The sequence below is a fragment of the Fopius arisanus genome, unplaced genomic scaffold, assembly GCF_000806365.1.
Source record: "Fopius arisanus strain USDA-PBARC FA_bdor unplaced genomic scaffold, ASM80636v1 scaffold00046, whole genome shotgun sequence".
Classification (NCBI taxonomy): domain Eukaryota; kingdom Metazoa; phylum Arthropoda; class Insecta; order Hymenoptera; family Braconidae; genus Fopius; species Fopius arisanus.
The window spans coordinates 135,478-152,589 of NW_011887785.1; the positions used below are offsets into that span (position 1 = coordinate 135,478).

Here is a 17,112-nt window from a genome sequence, read left to right on the forward strand (position 1 = left end):
TCGGAATTGGGGGGGATATGGATTTTTTAATTGGGTCATTGTTGTGGCTTTATCTGAAGATAGAAAAATGTGAATAATGCAATAAATGGATGATAATAATGCGCATGATCGAATGGGATTGAAATTCTAATTGTTTGGGCTTCAATCATTTTTTTATACTTCATTTGTAATATCGGTAAACAATGAAAAATGATTTTTTTTTAATGCATCGATTGGAGATTGAATTTGATAAGAGATTTACAATTTTTCTACAATTTTAATAATAATATATTATTTATAATTTATAATTTCTGTGAATTTTCATCATTGGGGAGACTTTTGCAAGATTTTTGTTAATAAAAATATAATGAAATCTTAATGGAGAGTAACGGACTGATTAATTAAGATTTTATCGCAATTAGTTCATTACCGCATCTTTTAATTTGTATGAGTGATAATGTTTTTCAAATAAAAAATTTTTTAAAACAATTTATTGCAATTGCAAAATGAATGGAGAATTGAATTTCGTTAATATTTCATTTTCTAATAATTTGTGATTGTCAATTAATAGCAAAATAAATGTGAATATGAATGTGAAAATCGCGAAAAAATTGCGGATTGAAATAAAAAAATGATTGAAGAATAGAAAGCTATCTGCGCAACTGAAAAATAAGACAGGTTTCGTTGGTCGCAGTTCCATCAGGTACTTTAATTAAAAACCGTTCAAAAAATATCCGGCGACTTCGAAATACCTGAGACGTGAGCTGGCGATGTTTATTTATTGAGAGTTCACCTTTTTTTACTTCCACATTTGACATTCAATTTTTAACTCCGTCAGGATATAATAATGTCCGGAAATTTAATTTTCGTGAATGGAAATACGTCTGAGCCATTTTTAATAAAAAAAGAGAATTAAACAATCGAAATTAATTCAAATTAAATAGAAAATTGAACAGAAAAATTTTGAGATTTTGAAAAATAAAAGTTTTGGGAAATTTCTAGTGGAATTTTAAAGAAATCGAAATTAAAAAGAATTGAAAAAAAAAATTATTACAAAAAATGAAACTTCGTCTGTTGAAAATATTCTCCAGGAATTGAAATTAATTATTAATAAAACTTGAACAATGCAAAATTAATAATTGAATCGAGTGACCGCAGAAAAATAATGGAAATTCTCTCACGATTCCCGGAATTTTTATTGAAAGCCTCAGGAATTTTGAATTTAGTCGTCCGTCTTTTTATTTTCATTTCCATTTTCGGAGTCTTGGAGGTGAACTATCAATTGGAAAACGAATCAGCGTCAATTGACGAGTGTAGAAAATGCATTAATACCCCAATGCTACCTCCATCTTCAGAAATAGTACATAAACCTTGACGAATTGCGTTAATTGCTGCGAAATGCGACATTCAAGAAACAAGAACGTAACAGACAACACATGTCTCACCGGTCCTAAAAATAAGAGAAAATATAGATAAGAAAAGCGAGAAGATAAACAAGAAAGGCGTAATTTCCGGTATATTCCTGTAACTTCAAGAAAAACACGAAAAATATATTCCACATATTTTCCCGATTTATAAAAAATAAATAAAAATCCACATAATCGTGAATTTTCTGGTTTTCTCCAAAATGTCGATTTTTCCGGAAAATTCTTCGCTTATCAGAATTAAAAATCCAAAATTTCCATGGAAAAATGAAAAAAATGCGGTTTTTTAAATAAAAAAATATTCGTACATTGGAATTTAGAGATTTTTACATTCAGGGGACGATTTTTCAATTCTGAATTTTCCATGAATCCTCAATAATCAGCGCGATTTTCCTTGTTTTTCATAAATTTTCAGCGAATGATGGAATTAATATTTGCATGAGTCACAGGTTTTCCGCGAAATTCAGAATTTCCAATGACGGGATAAAAATTTTCGAAAGACAAACCGGAAGTTTCCGATAAAAATCGGATAATAATAATAATAATATATAATTTATTATTCTGTTCATCTAAATAAAATCTGAATATATAATAAAAAAATGAGAAACAAATGCTCTATATCTCCAGGACACTTTGAAAATATTCAGATTTGAAACTTTAATTTGAAGTTTCAATATTTTTCATTTGAAATGAAAAATATTTCGAACTGACTATCAGTTTTATTTAACAACAATAAATTCAACAAATGTATTCATCAGTAAAAATGATATTTCATTAGTCTCGAATAAACTTTGTCATCAATTTTTACTAGAACTGAAAATAAAAGGAAGATTGATGTTGACAGTTCGTCATCTGTTGAATTATTGTATATAACACGTAGTACATAAGATACTGCGTGGATTTTCAGTACATGCCCTTGTGAAATCCAATTCCTTTCCCCCAAAATCTCACCTGTCCCTGAACTGAGATAAAAATTCTGATAAACAAATTTACCACGAATAAAACAAAATGAGTGATAATTAAAATAGAAAAAACCGTACAAAAATAAAAAAATCAGTAGCAATAAATAATTGGAATGATGACAGACAATAAATAATAAATGATGTATAAAAAATAAATAATGAATAATATTAAAATTCACTGGACAGAAATAAATGGATGGGAATATTTGCAGTTAAAATTCACCGATTTTTTAGTATAAAAAAATGAAATTGGCAATTGTAATAATTTTTCACAGCACGAGGTTAACAATCGTGAAACAATGCGAAAGTGACACGTTTCCACTGACGTCAATCGAAAATATATCTAAATATAATTCGTGACTGTATCAGGCATAAAGAGGATCTTATCATCTTCAAACTCTAATGCAAGACGAGTAATTGCTCTGGAAGTCATTAAATTCCTATTCGCCATGGAACAGATAAGAATTTGCCAGCGAAATAGAGGGAAATGATTTTTTGCGTTGACGTTGAAAAATTCTGACGAACGACGTTGACTCATGCAATCATTACAAATTCAAATTGAGGAATTGGGCGAGTCTTTTATTTCTGTTCTCTACAATCCTGTGACGTACTTGTGTACTTGATGTTATGTATCACTTCTCATTTTGTTATTAGTGCAGATTTACGGGTAATTGAAGTAATGGGGATTATTGGGGCGAGTGTGAATTACGTCTTCAAGGACGGAAATTATTTGGGGATTGAATGAAATTTAAGGCGGAAAAAACACTTGTCTCTGGCAATTGAATAATTTTAGAGGAATCTACATATTTTTAATGCTCATTTTTTATGGGCATTCTGTGGTGAATTTTTTTACAGAAATTATTTTTTTTAGTGAAATTAGAAATTAGTAATTGTTTATTTTGAGAACAATTTGGGGTTTTTTTTTTTTGATGAGTGGAAAATTGAAATTTTAGTGATTTGTCTATGAAATATTCATTTTTTCGCAATTGAAATTGTTTTAGATTATAATTCAAATTAAATTTGTCTCTAACATGAAAAAAATTAATTAATTCTGAGCAAAAAAAAATCTTGAACGTTTCCTCAAAATTCCCCTGAATTTCTCAGACATTTAGAATCTTCAGGCCCCAATCAAAACTTCAACTCCTCACATTCGATATTCTCGAAATAATAATTTAAAAAATTGAAAATTGATTTTTTAATGTAAAAATGCACCTTTGGTTCGTCGCGCCAGTTGAATAATATTCTGTCGCAATATCTTCAACCACATCCTGGCCTCCAATTTTTTCTTGAAGTTCGCCAACTTAAAATCCGATTAGTAGCAGAGTCCCAAAAACCTTTCACTCCACAGAAAAAAAAGAACCACGGGATTCCGTCGTAAATTCCACAGCTGATTGATCGAGAGATCCTCGACGACTAAACCCGATACGTACCCGTAGAAACGTATTTATAAGTCCATGGAGGTGATCACGTACGCCAAATCCCCACGACTCAAGATAATAAAAGGCCAGGAGGCGCCACGCCACGATCTCACGTACTACCGCGTGCAATAATATCGGTCCCAACGCGGTCCCCCCCCACCCCACTAAAAAAGAAAAAAGAAAATCGGGCCAGCCGTTTTTCCAGATTATATTTCCGAATGACTCCTCTATTTTTCTTTCCTCCGATCTGCCAACGGTCCGAGCACTGCGCACGCGCCGTTCACACCTCCGCCGCTGATAGGTCCACTGTATATAGCTGCGCGCGCATTTCTGTGCAGCGTAAATTATAATCTGCTACATGCGCGGGCAGGACACTTGCACTGACAATGCTGCGCATGCAGATGTATATTTATATATTTGGAAAAACCGGCTTTAGTGTAAACAACATGCGCGCGCAGCAGGGAAAATTGGGGGGTGATTTCTGGAAAAATGGGAGATAATTGGGGTTTGGATGGGCATACGAATGTTTTTGATGGATGCAAATGCAAATGCAAATGCAAATTTCGAAATGTCTAGAGAAAATTCGGTGGTTTTTCCCGGAAAATTTCGGAAAAATTTACCAGTAATTTTCCTTTTTTTCATGTTTTTTTCTTTTTTCACACTCGAAAAAATTGAGCCTTTTTTTTCAGAGGTTTTGAGGCAATTCGAATTTGTTTTTGAAAATCTGGGAAAATCCTGGGAAATGCATTTTCCTTCCGGCAAAAATATGTGCTAATAATTATCTCTGATATGAATATATCAAATATATATTTTTTTTATGTAACCGATTTTTATGTAACCGATTTTTATGTTCAGAGTAAGTATTTTTTTTTCGTTTTTTGACATGACCTATTTTTCTGGTATAAAGATTTTCCACCATAAAAGGCGTACGTGTCCCCCGCCACGTACTCTAGGCTCGCAGATGCGTATAATTCAAAGATCTCTAGTCCCGACAAGACGACTCACTAAATTTGAACCGAAATATCGCAATATCGGCGCCGACCATGTCAATCACATTCGGCACGAACTGATAATTCAGTTTTAAAAAGAAACCTGTGATAACCGATAAATCTTATCGACATCACTCGATCGACTTCTGGTACTCGATAACACGGTGATACGAAAAAAAAAACAAGCGTGACGCAAATCGCGAATAAAGAGGCACATCGAATGTCTCCTGGTAATAAATATTTATTTGACCTTGAGAATGAGAGGAATCAGAAGACGGAGTCATCGGCAGTCGACGGTTGCACTATGAGAATATTTTCATGGGAAAATTTACCAGAGAATTCTATTTCTTGAATTTTCCAGAAAAATTTCAGAAAATTATTTTTTAATTTAATTCGCATTTTTCTTCGATATTATTCCTAATATTTTCATATTACTTCAGAATTGTTTATTATTATTATTTATTAATTGGAATTCGAAAAATTTCTGAATCCAAAGAATTCCAAAAATCAATGAATGCAATGAATTTTTGCAAGGTCAAAGGAATAAATAATAAAAAATAAATAAATAAAGAAATAAGATTTTCCGAAAATTTCCACCAATCACCAAAAAAAACTGTAAAAATCAATAGACTCACCTATGGAGTCACCGCTCTTCTTTCCCCCGTCCTTATTCTTCCTATTTTTCGCATAAATATTCCCAATTTTGCTCTGGCCACAACCCATTCTGCCCCTCACTCCCCAGAATCCCCGGATCCCCTCAGAGTCCTCACCACATCCTAAAGTCACATTCTCCACCAGAACATCAACCCCTCATCATTAAAAACTCCACATTCTCCCCAAATCAATCACATCGATAAAATCACCAATCACTATTTCCGAATTTGCAATTAAAATTAATCAGCAATTGAACTCGAATTGCCCTTGAGTTTCGATCAGCAATCAGAGGATTTATAATGCGCAGTGAAGACTGTCTTCAGGTCTGACGTCGATCCCCTGGGGTCCTCCATTTTCTGGTGCACTCTGGAGTGATCTCTGGAGTGATCAGCTGATCTGAATGACAATCTCCAGGACATCTACCCCATGACAGGTGGACTTCCAGCTGATGGTTCTCCTCTAGACGTGAAATTGCCGTCGAATTTTCATTTTTCGGAGGATCCAACTCCTAGTTTGGAAAAATCCTCCGGGAAATCTCTTGGAAGTTCCACAGGATCACCTGTAGAGGATGCAATTATTGCCACATGCCTGGTCAGTGCCTAAGAATTTAACGTCTGGAAGCAGCGGTACAACTCGTCGCTCCAAATTCTTAAAATAAACTGGCAATGACGTGGACTCAAAACGAGAGATCCGAGTATTCGGGAAAAGTCGAGGACGACGTGGAGTTAAATTTATACGTCTGTTAAGATGATCGGGTGAGTATTGGGTTTAGGGTATTCCAATCATTCTTGAGATTCCAGGGGATTCGATTTAGATTCCATCGCTGTCTCGGGTTTCAGAGATCAATCAATCAGTCAACAGGCAGGAGCTCTCTGTGAATTCAAACAACAATTGATTGTTTAAAAAATAGATAAATGTTTGAAAAAGTATTTCGGAAATTTGATCAACAAAAATTCATTTGAAAATTCAATCATTCATTATAAATTATTATAAAATATTTGCTTTTTCAAAATCTAGAATTTTTATACAGAGAGAATTATTTTTAGAAAATCCTAATTAATGCCTGATTAAGGACAGTTAATTAATTAGATTTAATTATTAGTCCTCTCATCAATTCGCGTGATACGAAAAATCAGACGGTGGCACGTGTCAATGTCAACAAATGAGGATTAATGCGGATTTAATCGATTAGTTCGAGGTCTGCATCACGTGATATTGTTGTTAATTTATTAATTCACGCCGATCCCCAATGAATTTTTAAAATCAATCATCCTAATCATCTCTCAGTGGAATTGATGGACATACCTAGGTGAAGTAAAAGGTGAAGCAATAATTTCCCAGAGAATTCTACAAAAAAAAATAATTTTAATTTATAATTCAGGGGAGTTTTGTTAATTAAAAAACTCGAGAGAGATTTTTATCCTTCAGAGAGAAGGTCGAAATGTCTGTCTGCAAACAAAGTGGGAAAAAAAATTATTTTTTAACTAAATACATCTGAGACAATAAAAATTTTCCTCCTGACACCAAAAAGAATGAAAAAAGAATTCCCAAGTCCTTTCTTTTTTCAGAAATAATAAAAAAATTCAGATTGCAAAACCCAATAAATAAACAACAATAAACAACACGCCGAAGAATTTCCGTGAATCTCATAAAAAAACAAAGAATTCAATAAACAAATGACTTCTTCATAAAAAACGAAAAATCTTTCCATTTTTTCTCAATTGTTATTAAAAATATGGGCAGCCATTAAAAATTATTGCATTCTCAATTTTCTACATGCATAAATGTTTAAACAAATATAAATAGACAAATGAAGTATTCAGCATTTTCAAGAAATAAAAAAAAAACGTAAATAATGCAAATGAATGGAATTAAAACTCCAATTGTTTTTTTATACTGAATTCATAACGTCGTTAAACAATTATAAACAAATGATTATTTTTCGAATCCTCAATTTGACATTTAATCTGCTAATGATTACCAACAAGTCACTTATCATTTCAGACAGTCATTCTGTCATCCGAGAAAGACAATCGACAGTTTGAATTTTTACAACAACAATTATAAATAAAATCATCCCAATATTACCCCTGCATAACCCCAATTAACATAAGTACCAATTAAAATTACTGGAAAAATAAAATAATCGAGATGAACGCGCCAATAAATATTCCATTAATTAATGGAAAATAATTAAATTAAATTAATTTTTCAGACTGACCTATTCGATGAATCACAAGAGTAAAATCCCACGTTTTGTTCAGTCACTCAACACTTGATTTGCAAAAAGATCCACATGCTGGTGTCATCCAATTATCGGTTGACTATTCACATAATAATGAATCAACATCACAAGCCAAACGAGGACGCCTTGATTTATTGAAATTGATTGATATCTGAGGGAAATGGGGAATTCCCCGGGGATGGGGTTCTGTCAGAAGAAAAATTCAGATTTTTCCTCCGGGTTTTTGCTCCAGATTGTCATCTGGGCTTCTGGAGATATTGGAGACTTGGAATTTAAATTCACACCCTCACTCCTCGGAGGTTCCACATCGACTGGTGAAATTGCAAGTGGCGCCTGGATTCCTTTGTACGCATGCGTTACCCCCTTTTTTTTTATTTGATAATATGTTATGGGCTTTCTCGTACTGATAATGTACTTACCGAGGAGATAAGCCCTGCAGGAAGTGGAGGTCGATGAGGATTCATTGCACGTGGAAAATATCCAGAATTTTTCATTTTCATTTCACATTTATTTCAAAATTTTTTGACTTTCCATTTTCCAAAACTGCGATTTTCAGAGTTGAAACTATTTCTGGATTTTTGTTATTAAAAATTATATTTATTAAATATTAAGATGTCGAATGATTTTTTGATTAAAATATTGATAAATCCATTTCTCTATTTTCAAAATCAAATCCCTCAAAATATCATTTATCTGAAAATTCAATAAATAAATAAAATAAATAAATAAAATAAATGAATAATTAATTAAATTTCGTCATTAAGACTCATAATTTTATTTAGAAAATGGATAATTCCCCCTATTTGATAAATGAGAAAATGGCGGGTGGGAACTGAGAGTAAATAATTTTCAAAAACCATAAGATCAATTGAATTTTATTTCTAATCATGTTAAATACAATAAGAATAATCTTCCGTTGTTAAATCCTGGCCCATAATCGCTGCGAGGATAATCCTCGATTCTTTAAGTACCTCATGCTCGACAGGGCCCAAAAGTGATCGAGTGGAAAAATTACTCTACATAAATAAATAAATAAGAAAAAAATGGGAATGAAATTTCTCACTTTTTCGATCATTACCTTTCCTTTATTCTCTCATTAATGTTAATCTTATTAATAACCCATTATGATATCATTAGGCCTTCTATGTTGTGACAATCGACTAAAAAAAAAAAGAGTTACGATAAATAATAATCGCTGGAGTTATCAATTAAATTGAATAGTGTCTCCACATCCTCATGATTTTTATATTTCGTTCTATTGTCGAAAAACTATTCCTGAATATTCATATATGTATATATATCCCGCATTCTTATGATATTACATATATATATACACATACTCGTGGGAAAATATCTCAGTAATTAACAAAATAATCACATATCGGCTGTTCAGTGAATCCATAAATATTCAAAAATTCAATAGAAAAATTCCCGTCAATCGGATATTTTATTTAACAAATGAAACTAGATTTTGATTTTTACGTCAGACTTTTCCGAAAATACATCAAGAATTTTTCCTATAATAATAATAAAATATAGAATTAAATCTGAAATTTCTGAGGAAATGGGAGGAAAATTGAATGAAAATTCATAAATTCCTTTAACTTTTGAAAAATAATTAGATTTTTCTATTGAATTTTTTATACACAACAGTTCAGTGGAAAAAGGAATAGAGATATAAGAGAGAGCAATTGATTTTTAGCTTTTCCCCTTTTCCACTGGGTGCTATTATTTCATCCCCTCTCCCACCCCCACGAACTGACATTTTTTATAACGATAAACATTAGTGGAATATGCAGATATTTTCACAGAATTTATTAAACCGACTGGGTAAAAAAATCTACATCATCTGGTTACAACGTCACTCCGACTATTTCTCACAACGAAGCAGAGAGAAATGAAGAACACGAAGATAAATCATTATCGAGACCAGGAACTTTGATGTATTTTTTCAGAATAACATTATATCACAAGTAAACGATTCTCGTTCCTTATTGAATGCTGTTACTGCTAGAAAGTGAGTATATTTATTATTTATATCCTTTGAAGGATCCCTCTCCCTTCAGCAGAAACGAAAGATTGGAAAGTGAAAAATCAACGAGCACTTTAATATTTTATGTACACGAAGATAATGTTTCGGATGCAATTTGATGAATTTCCCAGGGGCTGAGATTTTATCGCGTGCAAAAAATTCAATAGATTTTATTTTTTCCTTCTATTTGAATTTTTTTTTTTCTCAAGAAAATGGATTTCTCTGATTATATTATACTATTTTTACACTAAATCACTTAAATATGAAATTGAAAGTTCATCAAATCAGGAAATTCATGGACATGAATTTTTTTTAGAAGAAACAAGACGAGTGATACGTAAAATTAAAGTAACAATAAATACAGTACGAGTGTGGAAATGAGACAATTCCATTGGTAATCCATTCGAAATTTCATTCATTCAATTTTTAACACTAAAATTCTTGAACATGATGCTTGCACGTTCATAAAATCGTCTAATCAAAAATTCAAGACCGAAAACGCGAATAAGAATCAGAATAACAGGCAAACAGACAGAAAAAAAAATACAATTCCCACATGATTTCGATCGCCAAAACGAAATAAAAAATTCCATCGATGAAAATTTCTCCAAAAATCCCATCTCCCTTCCAACAATTTCCATCAACAATTTTTTTCCACTCATTCATTCAACAGATGTTAATTTTCCTTCCACCAAAAAAATCTAGAACACAGAAGCTCCGATTTTCCAGAACCGGAGAATTTCCCTGGGACAATTTTTTCCAAAAAAATTCCAAGCCGATAAATCGCCGGTAAAAAAGAATAAAATAAAGAGAAAAATTATCGCAGTCTCCCAAAAACCGCAGCAGACATGCATCACAAAATCTCCATTGAATTTCCCCAGCTGTTCGCCTTGAAAAAAAAAAAAAAAATAACAATAAAGCTTAAATATTTCCCCCAATGGGATAAAAGGGAAATGCGCCGAACTGAACGTTAACAGGAGTCTTGGGAGATGCGCAGGCATAAAGAAAGTCATCAGACTGCAGCTGAGTCCTATTAAGATTAGGTTCAGACGTGGACCTTGTGATTTTGGGTAGTCCCCTGATAAGTCCCTCAAGACTGGCGTGAATTTGCCTGAAAATGGGTCTGTCCTCTCTGGAGAACTTGGTGCAGTCCTCAGTGAGTCTCTTGAGTACCTTGGGCGTATCAGACCTGAGTTTATTCAAATCAGGTCTTAAGTACCCCCTCCCCACCATAAACAGTATTTGGTCCTTATTATTAATATTCGAATAGGGCAGCTGTCCAGCAAGAAGTTCAAATAAAACAACCCCAAACGCATAAACATCAGACTGAAAGCCGTACGGATTTTCCTCCTGCATTCTGATAACCTCAGGTGCCATCCAAAGAATCGATCCAGTTGGCTGATGAAACTGCTGCGATCCAGACCATCGAGTCTTGGCAGTTGCCAATCCAAAATCTCCAATTTTCACAGTCAAATCATCATGCAGAAATATATTATTACTCTTCAAATCCCTGTGAATGATATTCTTGGCATGAAGATAATCCATTCCCTGTGCTGTCTGTCTGCCAATTTCAATGAGCGTGAGCAGCTCAAATTTCGATTCAAAAACATGAAGATGTTTATATAGAGAGGATCCCTCGCACCACTGGGTGACAATAGCGAGCTGTGGTTTACTGACGCAACCCATGAACAGGAGGATATTAACGTGACGTGTTTTCCTGAGGACAGCCACTTCGTTCTTGAAAGCCTGTAGCTGTGCTGGGGTGGGAATTTTGACGTTTAGAGTTTTGACAGCGACTGGTCCATGCCAGTGTGCCTTGTAGACAGTTCCAAATGAGCCAGAGCCAATTCTTGGACCAACGAGAATCTCATCAGCTGGTATTTCCCAATCCTCGATGGATTCTCTGGGTGCAAGGAGATTCTTCGATGATTCGTCAGCTGATTTTGCCCTGGGGCGTTTTGGTCGTAGAGTACTGGTGGGACTGGCTTGAGTCGATTGACTGTGTTTCGTTGGTGAACAGCTGGGGGACACTGGTGATTGGCCTGATTCCACTGGACGACTCAGACTCTGGGATCTTGAGTAATCATCGACTGTGATGGGCTCACTGCCAGGTTTAACCATGTTGAAGCAGACATTTGGGGCTGAGCTGGATCTGTCGTGCTGGGCTAGAGTTCTCGGGTGTTTCTGACGTGATTGGGCCAACGATGGGGACATACTACTGCTCAGGGCGTATCCTGGAGGTAGCTGGAGAATTCCAGCGCTTCTCTCTGGATTGTGGGCAAGGAGTGCCTTGTAGTAGGCGTCCTGCATTCTCACTTGGTGGCACAGAGCTGGTACACCCCCTGCGCATCGCTGGTGAAATCTGTAGTTGCATGTACGACAGTAAAATCCCTGGAATAACAGCTTTCTGCAGCACTCGCAGAATGCCAGGGAGAAAAATGTTTTTCTCACGAAGTTGTGGGATATTGAAGTTGTTATTGGAAATTTGTCGGAGATCTCCACTGATATCTCGTCGCACTCCAGGGACGATATGTCTGTGTCCCAGGGGATTGGGTGCTTTGAACCGTCTGGATCCACTATGTACACCACACACATTTCGGTTGTTAAGTTACGGAGTTTCATTGCTTTTGCTAGGGCATCACGCAGGGCCATTCCCTCTCGGACCTGGGGACATAACATTACGGTTAAAAGGGTCATGCACTTTTCAAAGGTGAATTATTCTCTATTTTTTACGGTTTGGAGAAAAAATTCGTGAAGTGAAATGAAATTTTTTCAATGCTTTGTGAAATTCATTCTCAATTGAACATTTATGGGGATTAATATTTTTTTTATTATAAAAAATATTATTTTTTATTAACATTTAGGATTATATTTTTATAATTGTATTTGTTGGAGTGGATTTTTTGGAACGGTTACGAAATTACATTTTTTATTATTATTAGAAAGAGAAATTCTTGAAGAATTAAATTAAAAATCTGATAATTCTCATTGCATAATTCTGACATCAATCAATTAATATTTCATGAACTAATAATATGGGATCCACTCAATCCCGATTTATTTTTATTTTAAAAAATGAATAATGTACAAACAAAAGAAGGCAATGGCGAAGAAAAATAGATAGAAAAAAAAGAAAAATTAGTAGATAGAATGTAAATTACCTGTACACTTGTTCTCTGCTGATTGGGCAAGTGTGCCCTGAGTAAAGATTTGAGAGGTGTTCTCGGGCACTTGTACCGCACGGACAATTGCAAATCATCACAACCTGACGTACCACAACTTGCCGAATTGATTAATTCATTGAGCTTGTGCTCTTTAGATTCCAATTCGCGTAGTTTACTTGTTAATTCCTGATGCTCAGTCAGATATATAGAGGGTGGATGCTGGAATGCGGCGAAACGGCTGTTCAACGCATCGATATTCTGTCTTGTCACGTGTATGACATTTTGAATATTTCGTAACTCATACCTGACTGGATCAGTATCAATGTAAGGATCATCGGGATCACTATCTCCCTCATCGTGTTGGTTGTTGCCGCGGTGTGACGGTGAAGACATAACGCATTCAACAACTCCTGTTGATTGCGACTTTTTCTCGTCGCAATATTTAACAAGTCCACGATCGTTGAACGTAATATCGTCAGTGATGACGACACACCACCGACCCTTCGATATTGACGATATTTGGTTATCATTGACCGGGTTTAATTTTGATATGCCGATTACGGCCATATTACAACTTCGTCAACCATTGTTGGCCGATTAACCTCGACCAATGCGTCGATTTTTTAGCGCAACTACTCCGTTAACTTCACTATTGCCAACTGCCAACTTCACGTCCCTCCCGATTCCCATTCCAACTGTCAACTATTCAATATTAATATTCATTATTACTTTTTAAGGATCTCCACAATCGTCTTACAGCCAAAATTCAGGTTTCAATGAATAATTTTATTTTTGCCGAATTATCGAAGGAATTGATGGGAAAAAATTCAACTTTTGTCATTCTTTTTAGTTTAGAAAAAATTCGGAAAAATGGTCGCACCATTCTTGACGCTTGGTGAGTCATTAAATAATGACAAAACGCGAAAATAATAATTTTAATTATATATGGATGTAATGATTTGTTTTCATTTGTTTCAGTGCATCTAATTAATAATTCGCTCCATCGATTTTCTATGGTGTCGTAAGATGTGGAAGACGAGGAAAATCCGATGAATTTTATTGGATTATTGATTTTGATATTTATCGGGTTATTGATTTAAAAAAATTTTGCCACTTGCCAGTCAATTTCCATCAATTCATAATTACCCGCTCTTTGTTGGCGGAGTGGCGGCGATATTTGAATTCTCGATAATCGAAGATCCATGAATGTTTAGGCACTGCGATGTACATTTTAAAATTCCTCTGCTCTAGGGAGATTCATTCATAATAATCAGCAGTAACAAATGGACTTTGACCCTTTCCCATGAGACATTACTTCAGTGCATTGAAGGTGGCGTTTGGATTCCCAGCAAAAATCAAAATAAAACCCTGACGGATTGAGATGTCCAACATCCTCAAAGGCCACCTGGCCTTCATCACAGGTCGGTAAAAAAAATCATCAAGAATCCTAAAACCAAAATAATTATTTATATTTCTTCCTCTTCGTCGCTCTATTTTTTCCGTTCATTTCGCGAATCAATTACTCTTATCATTCCTTATCAATACATAATCTCATTGTTTCTATTGAATTAAACAATTAAATTAATACTCGTATAATAATTCTTTCATTGGGACAAGAAAAAAAATTCAAATAACGATTATGTAATAATTTAAAAAACGATTTTCATCCCAAAATTCAGGAGCTGGCAGTGGAATAGGAAGAGCTGTGTGTCGTCTCCTGGAAAAAGAGGGGGCAAGTGTGATAGCAGCAGATAAGAATATAAAAACAGCAGAGGAAACCATTTCGGATTTGAAAGCCGATCACCTGGCTCTCGAAATCGATGTATCTGATGTTTCGAGTGTGAACAACGCCTTGAAAAAAGGGATCGATCATTTTTCTCGAGTACCAACGATCGTTGTGAACTCCGCAGGAATTACCAGAGACAATTTTCTCCTGAAACTCCCTGTGGATGATTTCGATAAAGTCCTCGATGTCAATCTTAAGGGAACCTTTCTCGTCACCAAAGCATGCGTCAATTCGATGATCGAAGCGAATTCGACTGAAGGTGCCTCGGTAATTAATATATCCTCTATTGTTGGGAAAACTGGAAATATTGGGCAGAGCAATTACAGTGCATCGAAAGCTGGGGTTCAGGCACTCACCAAGACTGCCTCCATGGAATTCGGAAAGTATGGGATTTATTTTTTAATATTGAGGGGAAAAACATGAGACAAAACGAATTTAATTCAATTTTTCAGTAACTCGAAAATTTAATGGAGAAAATATAATACAAATATATTATATTCCATATTTTTATATTGAATATAATGGCGGAAGATTCAATATTTTCATGATTATTTATATTTTTGGGTGTTTATTCTTTATTTTCAATATTTCAAATAACGAAAATCGTTGTAATTAATTGTTTATCATAAAATAGATTCGGAGTGAGAGTAAATGCAATTCTCCCAGGAATTATTGAGACTCCCATTATCGGCACAGTCCCCAGTGAAGTGAAACAAATGTTCATAAACAGAATTTCACTCGGGAGAATTGGAAAACCTGAGGAAGTGGCTGACCTGGTGCTGTTCCTGGCATCACCCAGGAGTTCTTATATCAATGGAGCGATGATCGAGATAACAGGAGGAATGCACTGAAAAATTCCTCTCATAAAAATATTAATTACGTAACTGACAATTATATCCCAAACATGAGAATACATTATCTTTTTTTTTCTTGTTCTTGTAATGTTCCGGAAAAATGTGTTTTGTTAATTTTGATAGGTACCCATCAACGGATATCCAAAATAAAAATAAAAAATATAGATTTCTATATATATCCAGGAAATCCAAAAGAAAAAACGCAAGATAATTTTCTAAAATCCTTTAATTTCCTCTCAATTCCAGTCTTTTCCTCCCAAGACCCTCCAGGAAATTATTTCCTCTTCCCCTTGAGTTTTCTGGCATGTCGATGTGCCTTATAATGCATCTGCCTCTTCTCATCGACAATCTCCTTGTATTTTCTTTTATTATATTTAGCAAAATCAGCATCAGCCATGAGTTCATCAACAATCGTGCGTTTCCTCTGTTTCTTGGTGAGTCTTCCGTGGTAAAAGTCGAGTGGAGTGTCCAGGACTTTTCCAATCTGGAAGAACTTGGGGAGAGCTTTGACGTCGTTCTTCTTATAGAACTGTTTTGGATCCAGAACAGACCTCATCTGGATGATCTCAAGGTCATGCTTGACTTCATCAGTCATCTCTGTTGCTGGAAGATTGAACCACTTTTTCCCTTTGCTCCTCTCTCGCTCCCTCTCAGCTCTGGCTTTCCTCTGCCTCCTGGTGACCTCATACCTAGGGACACGAGTGAGTTTCTCAAATCCTGGCGTTATCGCTGACTTCTTCAGGATCTTCTCCAGAGGATCCACCACGTGTGACAGCTCCTCGTCACCCAGGGGCTTCTTAAAGAGGACTTTCTTTGTCGTTCGACTCCAGCCCATATCCGCCTCGAATTCCTCCAGATCGATGTCGTCCACTGCTGACGTTTTGCTCTTCTGTTCTCGTGGCTTCTTCAGGGATATCCTCGAGGGGTTGAGGTCTGAAACATTAGGAGTGACATAACCTCGAAATATTATCGTTTTGGGGGGTGTAATGACACCCGGAGGTACCTGAGCCCTCGAAATCCACGTCGTCGTCACTTTCCACTAGTTTTTCAACATTTTTGAGGCTCGACTCGCCCTCGGTGTCGATGAACATCAAGGCCATCGTTTTTTTTAGAGAAAACACACAAGTAAACCTTCTCCTTTTTTTGTTTGAACCTTCAGAAACACAAGAAAGTGGAAAACCCACTGCGTCGTCTTAATAGCACATATTGTTTGGCGGCTCATTTGAATCGCCTTAATGATGTTGATTCTTTAAATGTTTAAACAAATTATTGAATTAAGGCCCGGGGTCATGGCAATAATATTAAGATATCCTTGTAACATTTTTCGGATTAATATTTTCGCGAATATATTTACATTATAATATTTTGACTTGCAATATTTTTTTTTAATATTTCCCCCGGAATATTATTATTCAATAAAATTCAGAGCGGCCGCCATATTTAAAATATTGACAAATCAATGAAATCGGTAATGACAGAAATTATGGGGATTAAATCATTGAAAATCGCAGGTTTCGGTCAATTGTTCGTGGAATAAGTGCGACAAGACCTTCTTTTGTACTGGGTAATACCACATCCGGTGTTTTTCGAATATCATGGCCGCTC

The 17,112-nt window shown here is 35.1% G+C and overlaps 4 protein-coding genes across 5 annotated transcripts in view; 1 reads left to right on the plus strand and 3 right to left on the minus strand.

Annotated features, from left to right (window-relative positions):
• Window positions 1–5,517, minus strand: part of tow (target of wingless) — a gene marked incomplete in the record, with an annotated part of 10,707 nt that extends 5,190 nt beyond the window's left edge. The window contains 1 exon segment of the mRNA XM_011306088.1: window positions 5,408–5,517. Within this exon segment, the coding sequence (XP_011304390.1) occupies window positions 5,408–5,495 (88 nt within the window).
• Window positions 5,518–9,241: 3,724 nt separating this feature from the next.
• Raf (Raf oncogene) lies at window positions 9,242–13,511 on the minus strand. Its single transcript, XM_011306090.1, has 2 exons — window positions 12,865–13,511; window positions 9,242–12,367 (listed from the first exon to the last, which is right to left on the minus strand). Exons 1-2 carry the CDS (start codon window positions 13,432–13,434, stop codon window positions 10,625–10,627), a joined length of 2,313 nt encoding a protein of 770 aa, XP_011304392.1. The 5' UTR covers window positions 13,435–13,511; the 3' UTR covers window positions 9,242–10,624.
• A 35-nt stretch (window positions 13,512–13,546) lies between these two features.
• Window positions 13,547–15,706, plus strand: LOC105267314 (estradiol 17-beta-dehydrogenase 8). Of its 2 annotated transcripts, XM_011306091.1 has the most exons (5): window positions 13,547–13,637; window positions 13,718–13,762; window positions 13,846–14,288; window positions 14,547–15,036; window positions 15,288–15,706. In XM_011306091.1, the coding sequence occupies exons 3-5, from the start codon at window positions 14,249–14,251 to the stop codon at window positions 15,502–15,504; spliced, it is 747 nt and encodes a 248-aa protein (XP_011304393.1). In that variant the 5' UTR covers window positions 13,547–13,637; window positions 13,718–13,762; window positions 13,846–14,248; the 3' UTR covers window positions 15,505–15,706. The 2 variants fall into 2 exon arrangements, with proteins under 2 accessions (XP_011304393.1, XP_011304394.1); XM_011306092.1 differs by lacking the exon at window positions 13,718–13,762 and having other exon boundaries at window positions 13,552–13,637; window positions 14,119–14,288.
• Window positions 15,707–15,715: 9 nt separating this feature from the next.
• On the minus strand, window positions 15,716–16,697 carry LOC105267315 (deoxynucleotidyltransferase terminal-interacting protein 2). Its single transcript, XM_011306093.1, has 2 exons — window positions 16,511–16,697; window positions 15,716–16,440 (listed from the first exon to the last, which is right to left on the minus strand). The coding sequence occupies exons 1-2, from the start codon at window positions 16,605–16,607 to the stop codon at window positions 15,782–15,784; spliced, it is 756 nt and encodes a 251-aa protein (XP_011304395.1). The 5' UTR covers window positions 16,608–16,697; the 3' UTR covers window positions 15,716–15,781.
• Between the last annotated feature and the right edge of the window lie 415 nt (window positions 16,698–17,112).

Excerpts from the sequence above, each read along its gene's own strand:
- Raf (XM_011306090.1), bottom strand. The coding sequence starts at position 13,434 with ATGGCCGTAATCGGCATATCAAAATTAAACCCGGTCAATGATAACCAA. Across the intron at positions 12,368-12,864 it reads AGCAGAGAACAAGTGTACAG|GTCCGAGAGGGAATGGCCCT; the intron begins GTAATTTACATT and ends TTATGTCCCCAG.
- LOC105267314 (XM_011306091.1), top strand. The coding sequence starts at position 14,249 with ATGTCCAACATCCTCAAAGGCCACCTGGCCTTCATCACAG. Across the intron at positions 14,289-14,546 it reads CCACCTGGCCTTCATCACAG|GAGCTGGCAGTGGAATAGGA; the intron begins GTCGGTAAAAAA and ends CCCAAAATTCAG. Across the intron at positions 15,037-15,287 it reads GCCTCCATGGAATTCGGAAA|ATTCGGAGTGAGAGTAAATG; the intron begins GTATGGGATTTA and ends ATCATAAAATAG.
- LOC105267315 (XM_011306093.1), bottom strand. The coding sequence starts at position 16,607 with ATGGCCTTGATGTTCATCGACACCGAGGGCGAGTCGAGCCTCAAAAAT. Across the intron at positions 16,441-16,510 it reads CGTGGATTTCGAGGGCTCAG|ACCTCAACCCCTCGAGGATA; the intron begins GTACCTCCGGGT and ends CTAATGTTTCAG.